We start from the raw sequence: 21,068 nt of genomic DNA, 5'->3' as shown, positions 1-21,068 counted from the left end.
CAACAACAACAATAATAACAACAACTACGACAAATGGTTGGCAAGCGAGCAGCTGTTGCATATTATTGGCACATCGGCGTCAAACTTGTTGCAGATCAAACATGTTCGAAGCGCTGATAAGACAAGCGAATTAACGTGCTGATGATGCTTATGATGACGATGAAGATAGTTTAGATAATAATAGCACAGACAGAAAATGAGAGAGAAAGATAGAGTAGTTTGCTTTCATTAAGAATATGTGCTCGAAAGATTCTCTTGTCTGTGAAGAACCTGCAATAATAATGATAATAAATATTACAAAATTATAAAATATTGTAATATGTATTTACTTTTGAAAACTATATTTTTATTATTATTATTTGAGTTTGCCCACATTAATAAGAAAGAGAGGCGAGATAAAAAAAGTAATTTAAAAATTTAGAAACCAGTTTTTGAACAAATAAATAGCTTGAAAGACTTTTTGATTGTGCACAGCAATGATGATAAAGATAATGATGATATTTTAAATAATTGCGATCAGCAAGATAGTAATGATCATGATAATGATAAATATCTTTTTGCTTGGGTGGAGTTTAGTTCATAAATTCAGCGATGCAGTTAATAATACGCTGATGTAGATAGTTGAAAAGACTAGAAGCCTAGCTAAAGGCTAGGAGCAGAAAACGAACAAAGACAAAGAGAGAAGGATAAAAGTAGCTAATGGCGAGAAGACAAAAGAGAAGGATGGATGCGACTCTAAGAACGTGTTATGATCAAGCTTGTAGATTTCAACTAAGCCGAGATGGACTCAAGTCAAATTAAAAGTCCTAAGTATAGTAATGATGATTACTTTAAAGAGAAATCTAATCAAGATAAATATGTTAAGACCAGAGTGAAAGAGTGTGTGTGAGCGAAAGGGAGAGAAAGAGATAAGAAAGAGATGAATGATGCGAATAGTTTCATGAAAGAGTTAAGTACTTAAGCTCAAATAAAGATTAGATTTAATTGATGATGCGAAAGAGAAAAAGAAACGAGGTGGCATTTATACGTCTTGCCAACATTTAAAATGTCAGCCGGAAAATCCAAGCTGTACTCAGACAATCGTAATGCTTATGAAGCTAGTTAAGTTAATGCCATCAAATGGAAAGGTGAGCAGAGTTATAGTGAATTTGAAAATATATGACGGACACGTAATCGATCAGTCAATAAAAAAAACGATATTTGTCGTTGAGGAATCGATAACTTTTTTGTATTGATAATTTATCGATAGTAATGGTAAGAGCAGGTCAATAAATTATCGGTTAATTGTAGTCTTATCTTCTAATCCGAGGTCTTTTTGATTTTCTATGCATGAAATCGATAAGAAATCTTCTCTCATTTCGAATGGCACATTTTCTTCTGGACATTCAGCCAACAACCGGAATTCTCGCTAAATCTGGCTGCCGGGAGATCATTAAGAAGAAAAGCTGCAAGAATTTTTTGCGTGTGGCCAAGACCTGATCATAACTTGGTTAATTAATGTTGCTCCCAAAATTGTTGTTAACACACTTGTTGCTGCTGCTGCTGCTTAATTTGCTGTCGTTGTTGTTGTTGTTGCTGTTGTTGCCGCTTGCGTGACCGCATTCCGCGAATTACATTCGCATTTCCCATCCCCCCTCCGACAGCAGATGAATTAATGTTGGAAAATTGTTTAAAATGGAAAATAAAGTTATTTACTTTTCACTTTTTGGCTGAGCAAAGATTTTCGGCACAATATGGCAACGCGTTGTAACTGCCCACAAGCTGTGGCAAGCAGGTGTGTGGGGCAGGCAGCCAGACAGAGGGGCAGACAGTGGGCTGTTCGGGCGGACAGGCTGCAAATGCATTTGCTCCATTTGCTGCTTTTTTTTTTTGTCAACTAACCAACTGGCGGCGATAATTTATGTAATCTGGAGAGAAGAAAAAAATGGCAAATAAAACGCGACTAAAACTGAAGATTTAGTAAATCGTGTTGAAATATTTTTTCAACTTGTTGTCGCTTCTGTTGTTGCTGCTGCTGCTGCTGCTGCTGCTGCTGCGGCGGCTGTTGTTGGGTGTTAATGTGCAATTAGCGCTCGCTTTTCGACTGGAGGGGGTTAGGTGGGCGGCTGGGTTTGAATTCGCCAAAAATTCATTGCTCTAATGTTGCAAAAATGAAATGCGAACGCCCTCTAAATATGGCCAAAAGCCCAAAAGGTAACAGTAGAAGGCATTGGCTCAACTGGCAGATACTCTCTGCTCTCAAAAGAGCACCAAAAACGCACTCGCATAAGGTGTCTGAGCGTCGGGCTGACAAGCGAGAGGTTGCTGGTTCAAATTAAGCAGCTACTTTTCATTTGTTCAATTACATGTTTTTGCTAATTTGTTTTTTTAGTAGTAGAGATGAGAGTATGAAACTTAATCCAAGCCAACAATACGAATACAAGGCTTAAGTATATAGTGATATATAAGGGTTCAGTTCAGGATTCGATCCATTGGCTCACTACTATTTAAGTGAGAGAAGATCGCTTGGTGAAGGGCCACGACCCAACTGAAGCCCGGAAACCTAATCGCAGAGTTTAGTCAAATCCTTTCTGTGCACACTTTTGACCTACAGGGTATACAAAGTCAAAATGTACTTTCGCCTCGAGCAGCGTCAGGAAGCGAATGAACCACCGAGATGTGAGCGAGCTGCTGGCCACTCCGGCGAGCTGCTCTCGTATTGCTATTGCTGCAACCGCATCCAATTAATGGCCAGCCAGCTAAAGACTTTTGCTCTGGCTCTGGCTAAGGGCAGATACCAAAAGTTTCCGCCGCTGTTGCGCTGCCTACGTGAGCCCAATCAAGTGCCTGGCCAGACACCTTCCATTTTGCCCATGACGTAAGCATTTCCATCGAACTGCTCAAAAAAATTTACAAAAAAAAAAAAAACGAAGTGATTTTTTGTTTTGTTTTTGACAATGCTGCCAAGCGTTTCCCAGATTTCTGCGCACCGGCCCGCCCCCCGCCTACCCACGGCCGAATTGCCAACGAAATTACATGTCTCCGTCATTCGTTTGGGGCTTGCCCTCGCCCCCGCTCCCGTATCGCACCTGGCCTCGCCTCAGCTCGCATTGGGGCTCGCTTTTGCTTCGGGTTCGGTTTTGGCTCGGTTCGTTTTGGTTTGGATTCGGGCGGCATAATTGACCGAAATTAAGCAGACATTATTCAATTTGGTGCCGTATCTGAAGACAGCTGCTTTTGCCGGCTTCGCTTTAAATAACCTGTGCCCCATTTGCACAGGGTATGCTGGGCACAAGGCTATTCCAGCCCCATATATTATATATAAAGAAATTTATGCAGATATATATATTTACACTATGTAGTATATATATTCCTGTCCAGCATTTAATACTGAGTCTATTCGGTCCAAAGCTTCTGTATGAGCTTCTAGATCTCAGAGACTATCAGAGCTGAAGATTAAGTAGATCGGATTGGTCAAAGGGTCAAAGGGCAGATGGAAGGGCCGCTGCCTTTAGTTCCCAGCCTGTCTGCGCTTGTATAGTCGTGTGTATATGCAGCACGTAAAGGGTATCTGCTAGTCGCGCTCACTCGACTAGGAGCACTCTTACTTGTTTTCCTTTTCTACTTTTATTTTGGTGTGATTTTTTTTTGTTGCTTTGCCTGCATCGTCAAATGTGTTCGACATCACGTCGACACATAAACTCAACTCGTTGCCGTCTGTTGCGGCATTTATGGGCTAGTCATGGGGTGGAATTTCATATAGGGTATTTGCCAATGCATTCCGCAGCCATAACTCGAGTACTCTGCAGCTTTTGATTGATTCAAACGAATCGCACACAAATTGATTTGAGCCTCTTTTCATTTTGTATTATTTCTTGATTGCGACTCCCCGACGGATGTCTTTCGGACATGACATGCGATAACCCTTGGTAAATGATCCATTTACTGCAACCCAGATAAGTCCATGCCTTGAAAGTTTCACAAAGATCAGACCATAAACTTCGAACTAACACAAGTTAGTATGCGGGAAGAGGCAGCTTAGCTGGCGGTTGTAAAGCTCGTAGCCTCAGTATTTACACAGACGTGTAATATATGTACGAGCTGGTGTTGTAACACTTCATTCAGGCCTCCTTCGCCCAGGTGTTGAATTAGCTGCGTGTTGATCCTCAGCAAAATGGGGGGAAGAAAAACAACAGAGAGCAGACATGTCCACCACGCCCTGCTCAACTTGCAACACACATTTGCGATGCGCACAACAACAACTGGCCGGGCAACATCTTTCACAAAAACCAAAAAAAAAAATGTGCCAATTGCTTTTTCGTTCCCGGGTTGCGTGTTGCATTGTTTTTGGCTTGCGGCTGCCGCTCTCAGTCGATTAATGACCCAAATTCGTATTGCCGCACTGACCACAGACACTTTGAGCACTTCGCACTGTGTGTCATCATCGGCTACAACAACGTCATTATCATCATTGCCATCATCATTGGCATCTTGGTCTTCTGCATTGTGATGAGCTCTGACTCTGTTGACTGTTTTATTGTTTACTCACTCGCTTCTGCTTTGGCCCAGCCAACGTCTTTCGCATAACACTTTCCCATTAATTTTGGACTCACGTACGCCGCATCGTTTCGTCGTTTTGCCACACCCCTCCACTCCTCCCCCTCCACCCTTCCACTCCTTGGTCTAACTTTCGCATTGCTCTGCCCTTTGTGCGCCCACAGTTTACCCTCAGTTGGCCATAAAATGACTTGGCATTTCGTTTAAATCAAATCAAATATTTACTTCGGCGTCTGTCTAAAGGGCCTTATATAAGAAACGCCTTGGGTGGCTTATGTGCAGCTCAGCACTCAGCACTTTTGCGTATGCGACGCCTGGTCTTTAATACCCTGTAGTTGAAGCCGAAATGAGGGCAACTGCAACTGTGCATTAGATTCTAGACCAACATAAAATAGACATTTCTAGCTGCCTCTCTATCTGAACTCTGCAATGACAAGCCTTTGAGTTGTGTGAAAATAGATTTGCATGCATCTGGCTACAAATTTAGGGTATGCTGCTGGTCCAGCTATTTGCACTGCTCGGCATTCTATTTGATGACCGCACGCAAATTGCAAATTGTGAATTGTTTATTGGGAAACGGCACTGTCAGGCCAAAAATTAGCGCTGCGTCTTGCAATTGAATTGGTCAACCAATTGGGCCATGCCCCGGCGTATTGATCGACCGCATTAGCTGCACACTGTTAACTTGGCCAACTCAACTAACGGTGCTAACCGATTTAACTACCTGGTTTAAATGTTGTCTGGGCCGTTCCCCGGCTGACACCTGCGAAATAAAACGTGAGCGCTGCCAAATATGTCGCCAATGCGTTAATTTTAGTGCTTAACCTTGGCACAGTTGCACAGCAATTGGTGAGAGTGTGAAAGAAAGGCAGAGAGCGCGAGCTTGAGAGACAAGCAGATGCAGAGGCTAATAGGTTATATCGGTTGTACAAGCAGGAAATACTTGATGGCCACGCCTCAGCGCTCGCGCGGCTAGTCACGGAAATTGTATTATGATTCCATTTGATTGCCACTCAAGCAATTTGGTAATTTGACATTTGGCCAGGCTTTTAATTTTGACCAAATAGCGGAAGCCAAAAAACGCTCAAATGGCCAACGTCACGTATACGTGACAGCTGGCAGCCGGCAGCTGGTGTGTGTATGTGCTAAATGCCAAGAATGAATGAATTAACTAAGTGCAACATACTTGTGGGCGGCTCTCTTAATTTACATTCGCTTAAAACAAAACATGGCAGACATGTTGACTATTCGAATGTGGGCCAAAGGTCAACAATAAATATTGGTAGTTTTAGGCGATAAGCAAGACCCTTCAATTATCTGAATAAACGAGTAAAAATAATTGTGTAATAAGTGCTGCATACTTGCAGGCGGCGTAAGAGAATATTAATCTGGAGCTATAATGATTTGAGTGTGTGCGAAACAGTATATGTGTGCTTGAAATATATAATATCAGTATAATAGTTTATAACTAAAGAAATGAATAATGTATAAATGCAAATGTAAACCGGTTTGGCCACATCACTGTGGTGCGTGTACGTGCTAAGCGCACAGCAACAATCTGGTTAGTGCATTCGCTGCACAAAAACTGTTGCATACGCGCAGGCTGCGGCGGAAAATGTAAATCAAATAATTCAATTGCTCTTAAAGTTAAAAGTTTTTATTCGTTTATAGCTACTAAAAACAAATAAAATTACATACATTTGCATTGAATTATATCAAAATAGAAATAAATAAAAATATTTATATAAATATTTAACAAAAATATAAAATAATATAGCTGGAACTATAAAATAGAACCTAAAACTAAACAGAATGTTGCTGCAACAAAAACAAAAAAAAAAATACGTTTTTTTTATAACACATTTGACTAGTTGATGGAAACGAACAACAGCAACATTGAGTGCAGCTAGCCAGCGGCTGCTCGACGTGCGCCCCAATCCTCCTTGACCATATCCGCCGCTTTCTCGCCAATAGCTATAACTGGCGCATTCGGATTGCCATTGACAATGGTTGGCATAATGCTGGCATCTACGACACGCAGTCCCGAGACGCCATAGACGCGCAGACGGGGATCGACAACGGCCGTAACATCCCAGCTGGGTCCCATGCGGCAGGTGCCCGCCGGATGGTATATGGTAAAGGTGAACTGTTTGATGCAGCACGCCCAATACGCGTCCGATTGGAAGGCCAGATGCCGGCAGCCGGGCAGCGGGATGTTATGTAGACGCGAACCGAACCGCTGAAACGCCTGCGTATTGGACACATTGATGGCCAGCTTAATGCCCTCCACGAGCACATCAATGTCCTGCTGATGGGCAAAATAATTGGGTATCAGCTTCGGTGGCTGCAACGGATTACGCGAATTCAAACGCACCCAGCCGGTGCTCTTGGGCCGCAACAGTAGCGGCAATATAGACCAGGTCTCGCTGTGCTGCAGCGGCTTATAGACCGTATTGTAGAAGCCATCGCGTAAATTTAATATTTTGCGTATCTGCTCACCGCCATCCGAGTTAATGGAGCTGGGCAGAAAGTGAAATTGTACATCTGGCCAGTCTACGGCGGGATCCTGGTATTTGGTATTCAAGAAGGCAACGCCCTCAACGCCCGAAAATGTCATCGGGCCGCGCTCCCTCAGTATGTACTCCATGGAGACGGGTATGGTCTGGAAGCGACTCCGTGTCACCGTTAACGGGGCATCCACCACAAAGGTGAGACCGCCCAGGCCCACGTGATCCTGCATATTGTTGCCCACCGGCAGATCCGATATGACGGGTATATTATGCTCCTGCAGATGCTCGGCGGGACCGATCCCGCTCAGCATCAGCAGCTTTGGTGAGTTCAGTGCTCCGGCGCTGAGTATCACCTCGCGTCGCACAAACACCAATTGCTTGCGGCCCGACTTCATGTACTCAACGCCAATAGTGCGTTTCTCTTTGTCGAGCAGCAGCCGTGTGGCTTCCGCATGGAGCAGCACGTCCAGGTTTTTGCGCAGGCGCACGGGTCGTATGAAAGCTTTGCCGGTGCTGCAGCGAGCGCCACGACGTATGGTGCTCTGGGTGAGCATGAAGCCCGTCTGCTTGGCTCCATTGATGTCCCGATTCTCGTAGCCCATCTCCATGCCCGCCTGCAGGAAGGCAATGGAGAGCGGTGTGCGCCAAGGTGCCTCCTGCACGGTCAAATAGCCACCCGTTTCGTGATAGGGCGTGGCTGCCAGATACGGATTGCGCACATCCTCCGACTTAAGAAAGTATTTGAGCATCTGGTTGTAGTCCCAGCCCGGATTGCCCAGTGAGGCCCAGTGATCGTAGTCGTTCTTGGAGCCACGCACATAGACCATGGCATTCAGTACGGAGCTGCCGCCCAGAACCTTGCCGCGCGGCCAGAAACAGCGATCGCCCTTCATCGCCTGGCAATACTGGCGTGTCGATGAGGGCGTCGTCTGGTACTTCCAATCCAGCTCGGTCAGCTGCAGATAGCCCGCCAGCGCGGGCACATCGGATATCTCCGTCTCATCGCCGCCCGCCTCCAGCAGCAGCACCGTCCAGTTGCGCACCTCGCTCAGGCGATTGGCCACCACGGCGCCGGCCGAGCCGCCGCCAATCACCACAAAGTCATACTGGCGCCGGATCTGCAACAATTCAAAGTGAACATTAATCAGGGCCTTCGGCTGCTGCGAATCTAGCCTAAACACTTTGCACGGACAACTTGTCTTCATGTGGAATAATATGTCCCAAAACATCTTAGACTCTTGACATTGTCGTATTCTTTTCAGTCTAGCCTGTCTTTCTGACAACCAAAGGTTCGTTGAGGCACTAACAGAATTCCTTTTTAACCTTTCCAATTCCCTATGTTCCTATTACCTAACACAGGTTTATTTAACTTGAATGAAATTGAAGGAAATCCGACCTTGCTAAGTGAAACCTTTACTTCGAAATTTCTCTTGAACTCTCAAATTTTCTCACGATTTCCGAAGATCTTTCTGAACTATATGTGATGTGCGAGTTTCTTTTTCTGGAGCCAGCACTTGACTTGGAGAGTCTAATGTTCCTTGGAAGTTATATCCCACGGATATTTTGCAATTAAAGACGACATCTACATTTAATTAGTTTCTGGAATACTCCTAACTCAGAACCCTTGCAGCTGGGACTGGCTACTTACGATTGATGGCTCCTGGACCTTGTTCTCGGGATCGACGCTTTGATAGCGATAGTAGTTCATGCCGATCGCCAGTAGCGGGATCATGCCAAGCAAAGACGTCATTGTGCCAAACGCCATGTTTCAGTAATTGTCAAATCCACGGATCTTCCGGACAATTTCTGCCACCAACAACAGCGGCCGCTGAGCAATTGGAGCTAACGCTGGCCTGTTGCTTGCCTGCCGGATTTGTGTGCGGATAACCGAAACTGGCAGCGGGCGCACTCTCTGAGAGCGTAGAGCTGGCCGCTGAATCGCCGCCTCCCAAGATTTTTGGCGTATAGTTGCGTATGCCGCCGGGACGTGCCGACTTGAAATGGGCGCGCGCCCGTTCGTCCTCCTCCAAAATGTCCAAATACGATTTGATATACAAATGATGGCTCAGATAGTGCTTCTGCTTGTCCAGCGAGCGACCGGACCTGCTGGACAGCAGCGAACTGGGACAGCCGCTGCTCGAGCTAGCCGAGCTGCTGCTGACCGCCGACAGCGATGACAGCGATGAGCAGTGACACGAGGAGTTGTAGATTCCACTGTCGCTGCTCTGGGAGCTGCTGCGCTGCAAATACTTGCCGTTCAGTTTGGCGTAATGCGAATCACTGTCCGTCGGCAGGCTGCTGCGATTGGCCAGGATCTTGGTGCGCTCGTATGTCTGCTTGCTCAGATTGTATTTGTGGCGCAGTCTATAGTTGGCCTCGCAGTCGTCCGTGCTGTTCGAGCTGCAGCTACTCGATAGTTGGCTGGCCGGCGTGTATATGGTATCCTTGTAGCTCTTGCGATGCGGCTGTCCACGCTTCTGGTTCAGGTTTAGGTTATTGTTCAGGCTGTGGTTCTGGTTCTGGTTCTGGTTCAGGTTCTGGTTTTGGTTCAGGTTGTGGTTTTGGTTTTGGTTCTGGTTGTGGTGTTGCTGCTGCTGTTGCGATACCTCTTGGCCCATATTTCAACTGCAATATGGACAGAACTGCAAAAAAAAAAAAAACACACAAATTCTTGATAAAATGATGATGGATTTGCTTAGATTACAAAAGCGACAAGCCGCCTTTGAGCCGAAACGCTTTGGGCCTGAAATTCCAAGTTGAGAGAATGGCTTACACATAACTATGTATATGGTATAGAAGGTGCTCAAAAATGCATAAGAGCTTTTATAATGCATCGCTGTCTCTCAATAGTCAACCCTTTCAAGCAAAGCCTGAGTCTGGGATATAATCGAAGGCATAAAATGGGAAACACGAACCGTCGAGAAGGCAGCTTCAAGCAGCAGCCGAATAGTTAAGCTCATAGCTAATTTCAATTATATTCAAGATAGCACATTATAATTATATAGTCTGGCTTCTGATTAGATAAATTTAATCATCCCTCTGCCTTATTTGTTTCTGCCGCTCTTCTACGTATTCATTTATTCTCACGAAAAAAAATAAACATAATCCCACGCCTCGAGCTCTCTGAACTGGCTAATCATTAACGGGGGCTCAGCGCGGAAGCGATGAAGCCTATTTTGCAATCCAATTGGCCAATTGTTGACGTTCATTTGCATGGCCCGCACGCACACACACACAGCGGACGCTGCACGCGGTCACACAAACAAAAGACTTAGGCAACGAACTTGTTTACATTTTTCGCAAGCAACCAAAAAAAAAAATTGTTTTTTTTTTTTGTGTTTAAGTCGAAAAATTGAGAAAATGAATGAAAGAAAAAAAGAAAAAAGTTATCAAATCATAGATTGAAAATCAAATCAAAAATGATGTCAAAACGGCATCTCATTAAAGACATGCGCGAGCCCCCCTCCACCCGTTCTCTTACACTCTCCCTCTCTCTCTCTCTCTCTGTTTGACTAACTGTTTTGCTGAGCTGCGATTATGCGACGCAGTTCAAGTTTTTCAAGTTCAATGCCGCCAGCCGGAAAAGCGCAACTTTGCATCGCGTCTCGCAATACTCGAGTTTTCTGGTTTTTCTTTCTATATGTATACATATATATATATATATATTTTTTTTGTTTAAGTTATCGTAAAATGCAATATCGTTATTTGGTTTGTTTGTCTGAATGTCATTTGCCGTCTGCCGCCGCCCGTTCGAGTGTCAGCTTTAATTGCGCACTGTCCGTTAGATGCGGCTGCTGCTGCTGCTGCTGTGGTTTTTCCAGTCTACGGCCACAACATGTTGTCGTGGTCGATTTAAACGATACCAGTGAAAGCAAACCCCACACAGTCCGCCAGAGACAGGCTAAGCCAAGCAGGATGAAAAGAGAGAGGGGGGACAGTTAGAGAGGGGCAGAGAGAGTGAGCGAGGCAGGTAGAGTGGGACCCCCTGACACTTCCTGCTCCTTGGTCAAATCGAAAGTTTAAACTTCTTTATGATTTGGTAACTATTTTTATGTAATAGTGAAACAACTTTTGTAAAAGCGATAAATATTGATCTTGAGGCATAGTTTCTTAAGCTCAACTCGAAAAGGATTTGGGTTTGGATATAGACACACTTTTCTATGCCATATTTAGGCACTACAATTTTCATAAAGATCGGACTATATAGACCGAAGTTACTCGAGAATCCAAGGCACATTTAAAGTGCGGGGCAGTGAGAAATAGGAAAAGGGAGTTTAAGCTAAAACAACGGATACACGATATCTCTTAGTCGGGCACTTGCACTTGCGTTAAGGCATATTTTCATATTTAAACAAACAGCACAAATTTATGTTAGGTTTAAATAACAGCAAATAAATAACTCTTTAACTAATTTAAGTAGCCATTGGCAGATTTGGCTACCGACATTCGAATGGCAAGCATGTCTGCCCTGCTTGCAGCTCTAACTGGCTGAGAATTGCAAGCGTTAAGCCACAAAAAAAAAAAAAAAAAAAAACATTTGCTGACATGTATATCTATATACTCCGATATATATATAGATATGTATATATTTTAACTACCCGCAATGAAAACGTGAAAATGTAATTGACTTGAAGTCTGGAAGTTTCCGAGTCGCGTTTAGAGCCCGTCGCGTCGCGTGGTTCGCTTGTAACTGAGCCATAAACCAAATACCAAAAAAACCACCACAAACAAACTATAATTCAAATCAAAAAGCGCCGTTAACTGCCAAACGCAATAGTACACAAAATAATAATAGTAAAAAATAAAATATGAAATAAAACATAAAAAAAAAAAAAATGAAGTAAAACGGCAAACGTCGAACACGGCAGCTGCTGCTCTATGCAACATGTTAATTTATGCAACGCCCTTGGGACAGACCCCATTTGTGATTTGGGCCAGCTTCAGCCGGCTCAAACCTCAACTTCAGTTTCCCGAAGCTCAAACCCATCTTCGACGCCATCTCGCGCATGGATAAGGTGATGCAATCGAGCTCTTTTCAGCTTTTCTTCATTCATTGAATATTTGTGCCTCAAGCTTTACATCATATATTTATGTATATAGAGCCCCCCCCACCCTCCAGACTACGCCCCTGCTCAGCAGCTACTCCCAGCGAACTATGTCTGTGGCCTTAGCTCCAGTATGATGAGCTCTTGTCGATTGTTCATTGTTGTTGTTATTGTTGTTGCTCTCTTATGCAATTTACACATTGTTAGGAGCACAGTTCACATGAAGCTACAGACAGTTGTTTGTCTGTCCGTCAATTATGGTTTGACAGCTTTTAATTATGACTGGGCTTAGTTTACGGCTCATAATTGATGACATCTGTCTGCATTTTTTCGGTCGTTTTGTTTGTTTTATATGCATAGCTCAGCTTTTTAGTGGGTCACTCAGCGTGGCCGTAAAGCCAAATTAACTGCCAACTGCAGGTCTTGACACTTTCTCACCTGAATCACGATCGCTGCCGTTTGCCGCATCGAAATACATATATATATATATATTTAAAAGACCGCGACTAATTAGTCAGCTGGCTTAGTTGATGCGTTAGTTAATGGCGCCAAGTTCCATTCACATTTCCGGCCGCGTTTGCTTCTGTTGCGGCACATTAGCCAAGTCTGTCTGTCAACCGACAACAAAAGCTAATTACTCACGCGACATACGCTGGCTATTGATAACATCTGTGCAAAGTATTTCTTTTCCTTATTGCAGCGAATTATGCTCCAAATATCCGCCAAGCATGCCAGCGATAAGAGCTGCTTGAATTTTATATATTTTCTTTTTCAACGATAACAACTTTGACAATATGCTGGCGGGTTTCGCTCCCTTACTGCAAAGGAAAGTGTTCAAGCTTAAACTCATAAATGCACATGTAATCGATAACAGCTACGGGTTTTCGATTATTTTGGTTATATTTTTGTTCGATCACAAGTCTGGTAGTATTTTGTTGAACTTCTTTTTCTCGTTATAAAGAGAAACACATTAAATATTCACCACATGGCACGAAAACGCAATTCAACCCCAAAATGGGGACATGTTATCGATAAGAATAGGGATAATTTATTTTGTATATTTAAATTGAGAACCAAAAAAGGCTATCGATACTTTCTTTGGTTTGTTTCTATTTACATAAATCTCCCTATCAAATGCCCTGACCTTAGTTAGTTTATATCATTTGTTTATGCCAACAATTGCTTGTTATCGATAAATAAAAACTGGCATAATCATATGCTACATTTGTTTAGATTTCTGTGCAGATTTGTGGATCAAGCCTATCAAATAACATTCTTTATAAATGTCTGTAGATGGGGATAAGTACATGTTATCGAAAACAGTTGTTATCGAAAAGTTTTGTGAAAAGCAGCACGAGTTATTGATAGCATTCATTATCGATAACAGCTGGGCCATAACTTTTCATTTAGTTATGACTTTCATGCTGCAGATGTTATCGATAACTGGCGGCTTATAGCAAGATTTGTTATGCCAATTACCTATTATTATCGATAACAGCTGGGCCATAACTTTTCATTTACTTGCGACTTTCATCCTATCAATAACTGGTGGCTAACTAGCAAGAGTTATAACGAAATTGGTCAATAATTTGGGCAGTTGCTGTTATCGATAACATTTACTGTACAACTTTCGTTTGCAGCTGCATTAGCTGGCATGTTTTGCGTTTATCATTCACCCACTCGTTTGTTTTTTTATTTTGCGGCTGCATGTAATCGATAAGATCTCCGCCATAACTAGTATATTTGGTTGCCTTATCTGCCTTTTCCCCATTGTCCAGATTGGCTGATCATGACAAGCTGCTGTCGCCTTTTGCATTTCCAGTTTTCCTGGTCTACGCCTTGGTCTATATCCGCCAACTTAGCTATGAACTTGATTTCAGCCAATGCCAATCAAGTGGCGCCCGAGCAGGGACATTTTGCTTGTTTATGGGCTTGATATTAGTTTGGTGACTGTGGCTATCTTTCAAACGTGTGTCTGTTTATCGGCGCTTACTTTCCTTTCGGCTGGTTTTCCGTTTAATCGTTTTTTATGCCGCGGTAGCCGCATGATCGACTATTTATAGCTTCGACGTGCACAAATTGATAATAATTTGCGCGCGCAGGTGTGAGGCGGCAGCACGGCCGAAAGGTAGAAAGTGTCAGCAGCCAGCGAGCACGTTCGCGGGCCCAAAGGGAGCTGAGCTTATGGTGGGCGGTGTATGTGGGGAAAGGGGCATCGATTGCAATTACATAAGAACGCGCAACACGCACGGAATTCAAATGACGCAAAGAACCGGTCGAGAATTGGTAATGAAACGGAAATGAAATTGAAAATGAGAAGGTAGAGAAATGGGCATAAAAGTGGCAGCCAAATGGTATTAATCAAATGATCGAAATTGATATTGTAATGAAATGCAAGTGAAATTGAAGCGTTCTGGAATGTTATGCATACAAGTATAACAAAAAATTAGGTAAAGAAATAGATGGAAATGGAATGGGAAATTTGATTGAAATCAAATAAAGAACTAGATGGAAATGTAATCGAAAATGGTATGGAAATTAGATATAGCAATGGGTGGAAATGGATGCAAATGGATGGGAAATGGTATTGAAATTAGAAATTAGGTAAAGAAATATATGGAAATGTAAAGGAAAATGGTATTGAAATTAGATAATAAAATAATAAGTGGTGATGGAAAGGAAAATGGTATTGAATTTAAGTGAAACTAATGCGGAATATAATTACATGAATTGAATATAAAGAAAAACTCATTGGAATTGAAATGGAATTGATTTGGTTCTGAAATCTAAGTTATGTGTATAATAATATGTATCTTTTATATAGAAAAAGGTTTTGAAATAGTTTTAATAATGTCTAAAAATGGCGAGAAAATAAAGTTGAATTTGAATAACGTAATAAATGACATTGAAATGGAAAAGAATTTCCAGCTGGAAATTAAAATAATATAAAAACGTTTAATACCATTCGAATCGAAATATATAAATAAAATGGTATAAATATGAAATTGAAATGGAATTAAAACGAATTAAAATTGGACAAGGAAAATAATATTGGAATCGTAAAGAAATCGAAACGAACATTAAAATAGTAATAAAATGATATTATGAGAACAGAAAAATGACAAACTAATTGTTGGAATTGAAACGAAATACAAGTGAAATGTAAGAGATATGGAAATGGAGCTAAGCTGACACAAAAATCCACATGAAACTGGAATATTCTGGGATTTGTAAAGAGTTTCTTTGAAATGAAATGGAAATGGAAATAATTGTGTGCTTAAATGGAAATGTTATAAAAGTGGCAATAATATGGAATGTGACGGAATGATACTGGGAATGCGTATTGGCATATAAATAAAAGTTAAAGTTAAAGACAAACTTAAGATTACATTAACGAATTGCAAGCGTTTTGCGCTTTCCAAAAAGTGAAAATTAGGACAAGTAAATCATGTGCGTGGATAGCTGCAGGTGTGTGTGTGTGTGTGTGTGTGTGTGTTTAGTACAAGACACTTTGCCAACTTGCCTCCGCTTGTTGTCGCTGTTGTTGTTGTTGTTGTTGTTGCAGCTACTGCTGCAGTTGCTGCCGCAGTTGCCGCAGTTGCCGCTGCTGCTGCTGTTGTCTGCGTCTGCAGGCGTTGCCTCGTCTGCAGTTACCACAAACGCAACCGCTTGCCACTTTCCTTTGTTTTACACATCTCTCTCTTAATATGTATATATAAATATCTCTTCACTGTTTTTTATTTGCGTGCAACGTCTTAAAAAAAAAAATTAACACAAAAAAAAAAAAATTAAAACGACAACAAATTAAAGTTTTTTGGGCATACGACGCAAAGTTCACTTGGGATTTTAAAGGCACAACACGATTAGCTTCAGCTGATAGCGACTTATTTAGTTTTTAGCTTATTTTTGTGCTTCTTATTGTCTCTTTTATATAATTGTTGACAGTCACTGTCACGACGTGGACAACGACAGCGGGCGCTGACTGTACGATACGCACGCCACGGGCTCGTCTTGTTCAATGAGCAAATCGCTTGAGCGCAGTCGCCGCTCAAGTCCCAAAATAACAAATATATATATATATATATATAAAATAAAGCTCTTCGCTTAAGTCACGCCAAAAGCAAAGCAAGACAAGCAAGAGATCTTCGGCACACCGAAGTCTAAATACCCTATTTCGGTTTGGCACATGTGTCATATAGAATTGTGAAACTTCATGAAACTCAATCATTTGTCGCCCGATTGTTCTCATAAAGCTATATGATATAGTAGTCTGATATTGTTAAGATTCGGATCATTTGCTTGTTCCAGACTGAAAGCAGCTGATAGCCAGTCGGCTTGAAATATCTTAAAAATAAATATCTTGTCAAGATTTTCATGCAAAAACTAATATATAATAACTTCTTCATACTTAAGCTATGTTTATATTCATGCTTATCAAGTATATACAGGCATATACAATTTCACAGCGCTGGCTTCTTCTATGCGTTACATACTCTGTGATAGAATTGTAATACCCTAAGGCAGGGCATCAAAAGCTGCCGCCTGACCATTGCGGCTGCACTTTCGTTTTCATTCGTCTTTGTTCGGCGTCTGCCTCTTCTCTGGCTCCTTCATCCAAAATGGCTTTTGTCTTCGTCTTCGTCTGCGTCTACGTGTGCTGGCCAACGTTTGAGCTGGTTTTCTTTTTCTCTCTGCTGCCCCTCTCTTCATCTCTCGCAGAGCGCACAGCTTTTGCCCAAAGCTTTTGCTTTTGCTGCTCCACACTTGACACTGATCGTAAACGATCAGTTTCGCTTATCGGCCTATTATTGATTGTTTTTCCTCACCGCATGCTTAGATCCCCTGTTGATTTTATTGACTACCTGGCATATGAACACTCTACTTTCAGACGGCCTTATGGCCTCTCTCTGAAGCTTTCTTGTCAAAATTCATTTTAGCTCTTACTAGATACTCTCTGCCCTACATTATTCTCATACCCTAAGTCTGTTCTCTATACGAATTTCTATACCCTTCTAGTGAGTATTATTATTTTAACATGTATTGCACAGCACATAAATAGAGATATTTTTCTGTTGCGGGCGGCACAAATGTCGTAACCGACCGGATTTGATTTTTACATCATGTAAATGAAACGATTATAATGAAATTTCACTTGAATATGAGCAGAATCTAAAAATCATTGGACTACTAATGCATTCGTAAAATGAGTTTTGGAGTACAAGAATTTTTGATTTCTTTCTTGTCAAATTTTGCAATTACGATCTTCACAATTCTTCTTGCATTTCAGCAACACCCCATTTTAACTATATTCTCTTCTTTTTGTTCTCTTTTGCTGACTTTTATAATTTTCTATTGAATCGATGCATGCTCTTCCCACATCTGGACTCCCCCTTTATCGCCTCTCAGTGCCTGTTTAGCTCTAGCTCTTGGTCTCCCCTTCTCTCACTGATTTTTATATTTCTCTAATTCTATTTCTCTCTCATATCCTCTGACTCTTCCTTGGGCTCTACCAATTCTAATATCATGATCAATTTACTTTTTTTGTTCCCATTCTGCAACTCTCTCATTTCCCTATATCTCATTCTCTTATATTCTTACATTCTTCCAATTTTTTTACTGCGAAGTCCTTTTTAAACTCTTCTAAATAAAGTATATTAGTCAAACTTATCTCTCGCTTCATCTGTTTCTTTTATCTCATTTCCCACAAAATCTTTAGAAGGCTCTACAAAATATAGTCTCCATATTGCTTTCATATCTATCTCTCTATCCCTCTCTCTATCTATTTATCTCTCTATCTATTTATCTATCTATCTATCTATCAATCTATCTATCTATCAATCTATCTATTTCTCTCTCTGTCTATCTCTCTCATTTTCTTTCTCTCCTTTCCGCGAAATCTGAAGGTTCTATTAAGTCTAGTGCATAAAAATAAACTGAATCTCTCGCTCCCCCTCCTTGTCTTTCTCCTTCCCACGCTCTCCAAAAAGTTCCACCTTTGACATTGTCAGTTGGGGTTCACATTCAGAGTGCAATGTCTTTCAGCTGAAACGTTGAACGACCCTCTGTGGTGAACCCACACACTGCTTGTGAATTTGGTGAACCCACTTTGCACCACCGCAACGGTGCCCACATTTGCTACTCGAACTGTCAACACCGCCGGCAGCTTCATTCACTCTGTCATTCATTCATTTGTTCATTCATTAAGTCATTCAAGTGGCTTGAAATGCTTTTTTTCTTGCTTCTTTCTTTCTGTTTTCTGTGAACTCTGTGGATATTCGCCAAGTGGGGATACACACGCTCAGCGCATTTGCAGCATGCTTGAATCACAGCGCTAACATTGAACCCACACTCGCACATACGCGCGCACACACACACACACACACATACAGACAGAGACGCACAACCCACAATTTAGCCAGTTAAATGAAGTCAAATAAATTTTCTTCCCAAGACATTCGCATATTTCTTGCCACTTCCGGCACTTCCCAGCCAGCTGGGGCTTGACTAGATTTGGCCACGCGGTGAGTCGCAGCTGTGAAATGGTATCAACAACAACAACAACAGGAGCTGCTGCTGCTGCTGCTCCGCTTGGCCAGCGGTTGACATTGGAGCCGTTTTTGGAGTTGGCAAACTTTCGTTTCGCTCAATTTTGGGCGGTCAATGCGCTGGCCAGGCAGACAGTAGCTGTTGCCAAGGGGACGGTGGAGCTGGGGTTGCTCGGTTGCTGCAGCATAAATATTTATGCGTTGCACTTGAGAGCATTTCTAGCTGCAGCAAAATCAACCCCCTCGCCCTGGCCCCCCAGCACAGCTCCAACATTGAATTTATGGCCATTTTCCGCGACCTAAGTCGTAGGCCCCAGTCGAGGAGTCGGAACGGCAAATTCATTGCGGCCATTATCAAAAAACAAAAACCGAATCAAAATCAGAATGCTGCCCAACTAGGCGATACTCTGTTTCCAAAAAAAAAAAATCTAATAAATAAACAATTAAGCATTGTTGGCTAAAGCTGATTTCTTGTAAAGAGGATAAATCCTTGCTTAAAAAAAAAAAAACGAAATAAATAACATTTTATTCCTCATATTATCAAAACTCTGTTCCTTAATAATTATAATAATTTTGGTGAGCTTAGCGTTAGAGCTGCAGGGCAAACCTAACAAATAAAATAACATTATCTCCAACCCCATAGTAAATCATAATATATAATACAGCTAGACTGACTGATTGATATTATTGAGTATCGATAGATTGAGTAACTCACTCAAACCCTCGAAGCTACAAACCTGAATATTGTTCCATAGCTTATTTCAGTGCGGTTTTGAGTGAGTTCCAACCGGTGGAAATGAATGTCAAAACACAATGAATACATATTTCAGCGAAGTTAAGAATTCCAACGGAAACTGTGGAAAATTGGTGGAAGAAGATATATACCCCATTTTCCGTCATCTCATTTCACACGCAAATGTGGAAAATTGGTGGAAAAGTGTTAAATAAAAAAAACTTTGTAAGCCAACCGCAAGGCTTTAAGCCTTAATATACCCCATCTGCCAGCACAGTAAAGAGTATTTATTAACTGCGCCATGTAATTATAATGCATTTTGTTAACAAAATCATTGGCCAGGCCCAACCGAATGGCCACCACCTCCATACAAAAATAATATTAAGAAAAACAAAAAATGCAATGCATTATTCAATACGTATATGTATCATTGTTCAAGCATCGTTAAGTTTTTTTATAATCCCAGCCCCAATCAGCATTACGGTACGGCCCCCGTCCCCAAAAACCTCCTGCGTAAAGCCTAATTGCAATCATCTTCGAAATGAGCTTGTAATTGCAATCGCTTCGGAATTCCATTTAACGCTTCCCCGGCGCATCTAATTGGACAACGCATTGAGTGAACTTATTTGATTTAATTAATTGGTTTTTTTTTAGATAATTTACGCACTCATTGTTTGTACAATGAGGAAAAGTCCATCTATTGCCTTGAATTATTTGCTGGCCAGATTGCGTAACATCTGCCTAAGGCCATACTTAAAATGCTATTCGGATATTCGTAGCGGTTTTTCCGCTTTTCCCTAATAAAAAAAATAAATAAATGAATAAAAATATCTCATCAATAAAATATATCTAATTGATGTGTTCAGCTTCCTAGCTTTCTAGGATTCAGTTTTCTTGGATTAAATCCACCAACGTTTTATTTAAGCGATCTGGCAGCATTAAAAAATTTTATGTACTCGTTAAGTTGGCTGTGCCAACTAAATTTGATTAATGATCAATAAAGGAAACGTGCCATAAATCTTTTGTAAACGATCTGGCAGCATTAATCAATTTAATAGGCGTGTTAAGTTGGCTGCGTCTGAAATTGATTAATATTGTAGAATAGTATAATTGTTAAGTTAGCTATGGCTAGCAAATACAGATATTAATCGTTGTCAATTAATTATACGACAGTTGTACGACGCTTTTATGCAGTTGCAACTGTTTCCTTAATTATCTAATTGATAAGTTATGCACGTTCCGTGCGAAGCCTCAAACGTGTATCTTATGCCGACGACGTGACAGATACAACAGATTTTGTTTGAGTTTGAGTTTGTATGGACATAGATGCATACATTTCTACGAATCATGTCACATTAGAATGATGGATGATATAACTACTGTCTAACGGCATGCCTGTTCGTACTGTTTTTTCTCAATATGAATTTGGGTTTTCTTTTCGCGAACCAAGCTAAAAGATCTTAAATGGGATACAAATTTTACTTCATTTCAGATAAGTTGCAGATTTTTGATTGAATAATTATTATATGTATATTATATGTATATTATCATATATTATTTACATCTTTTGGTTGGAACCAAAGTGAAATCTATCATATTGCCAAAGTACACTTGATAAGTTATATTAATAAAAATATAGTTTTCTACAACATTTTTTAACATAATTTTCAACATTAATAAAGTTGAAAGATATTTCCAA

At 41.3% G+C, this 21,068-nt stretch overlaps 2 protein-coding genes across 7 annotated transcripts in view; one reads left to right on the top strand and one right to left on the bottom strand.

Annotated features, from left to right (window-relative positions):
• The window catches only part of Flo2 (flotillin-2), a 121,312-nt gene that overhangs the window by 39,426 nt on the left and 60,818 nt on the right, over positions 1 to 21,068 (top strand). The window lies entirely within an intron of this gene.
• LOC6633759 (glucose dehydrogenase [FAD, quinone]) lies at positions 6,229 to 16,114 on the bottom strand. Its single transcript, XM_032440726.2, has 4 exons — positions 15,615 to 16,114; positions 8,835 to 9,688; positions 8,695 to 8,731; positions 6,229 to 8,164 (listed from the first exon to the last, which is right to left on the bottom strand). The coding sequence occupies exons 2-4, from the start codon at positions 9,662 to 9,664 to the stop codon at positions 6,443 to 6,445; spliced, it is 2,589 nt and encodes an 862-aa protein (XP_032296617.1). The 5' UTR covers positions 9,665 to 9,688; positions 15,615 to 16,114; the 3' UTR covers positions 6,229 to 6,442.

Source organism: Drosophila virilis, chromosome X, assembly GCF_030788295.1.
Source record: "Drosophila virilis strain 15010-1051.87 chromosome X, Dvir_AGI_RSII-ME, whole genome shotgun sequence".
Classification (NCBI taxonomy): Eukaryota; Metazoa; Arthropoda; class Insecta; order Diptera; family Drosophilidae; genus Drosophila; species Drosophila virilis.
This window is presented reverse-complemented; position numbering and strand designations above follow the sequence as displayed.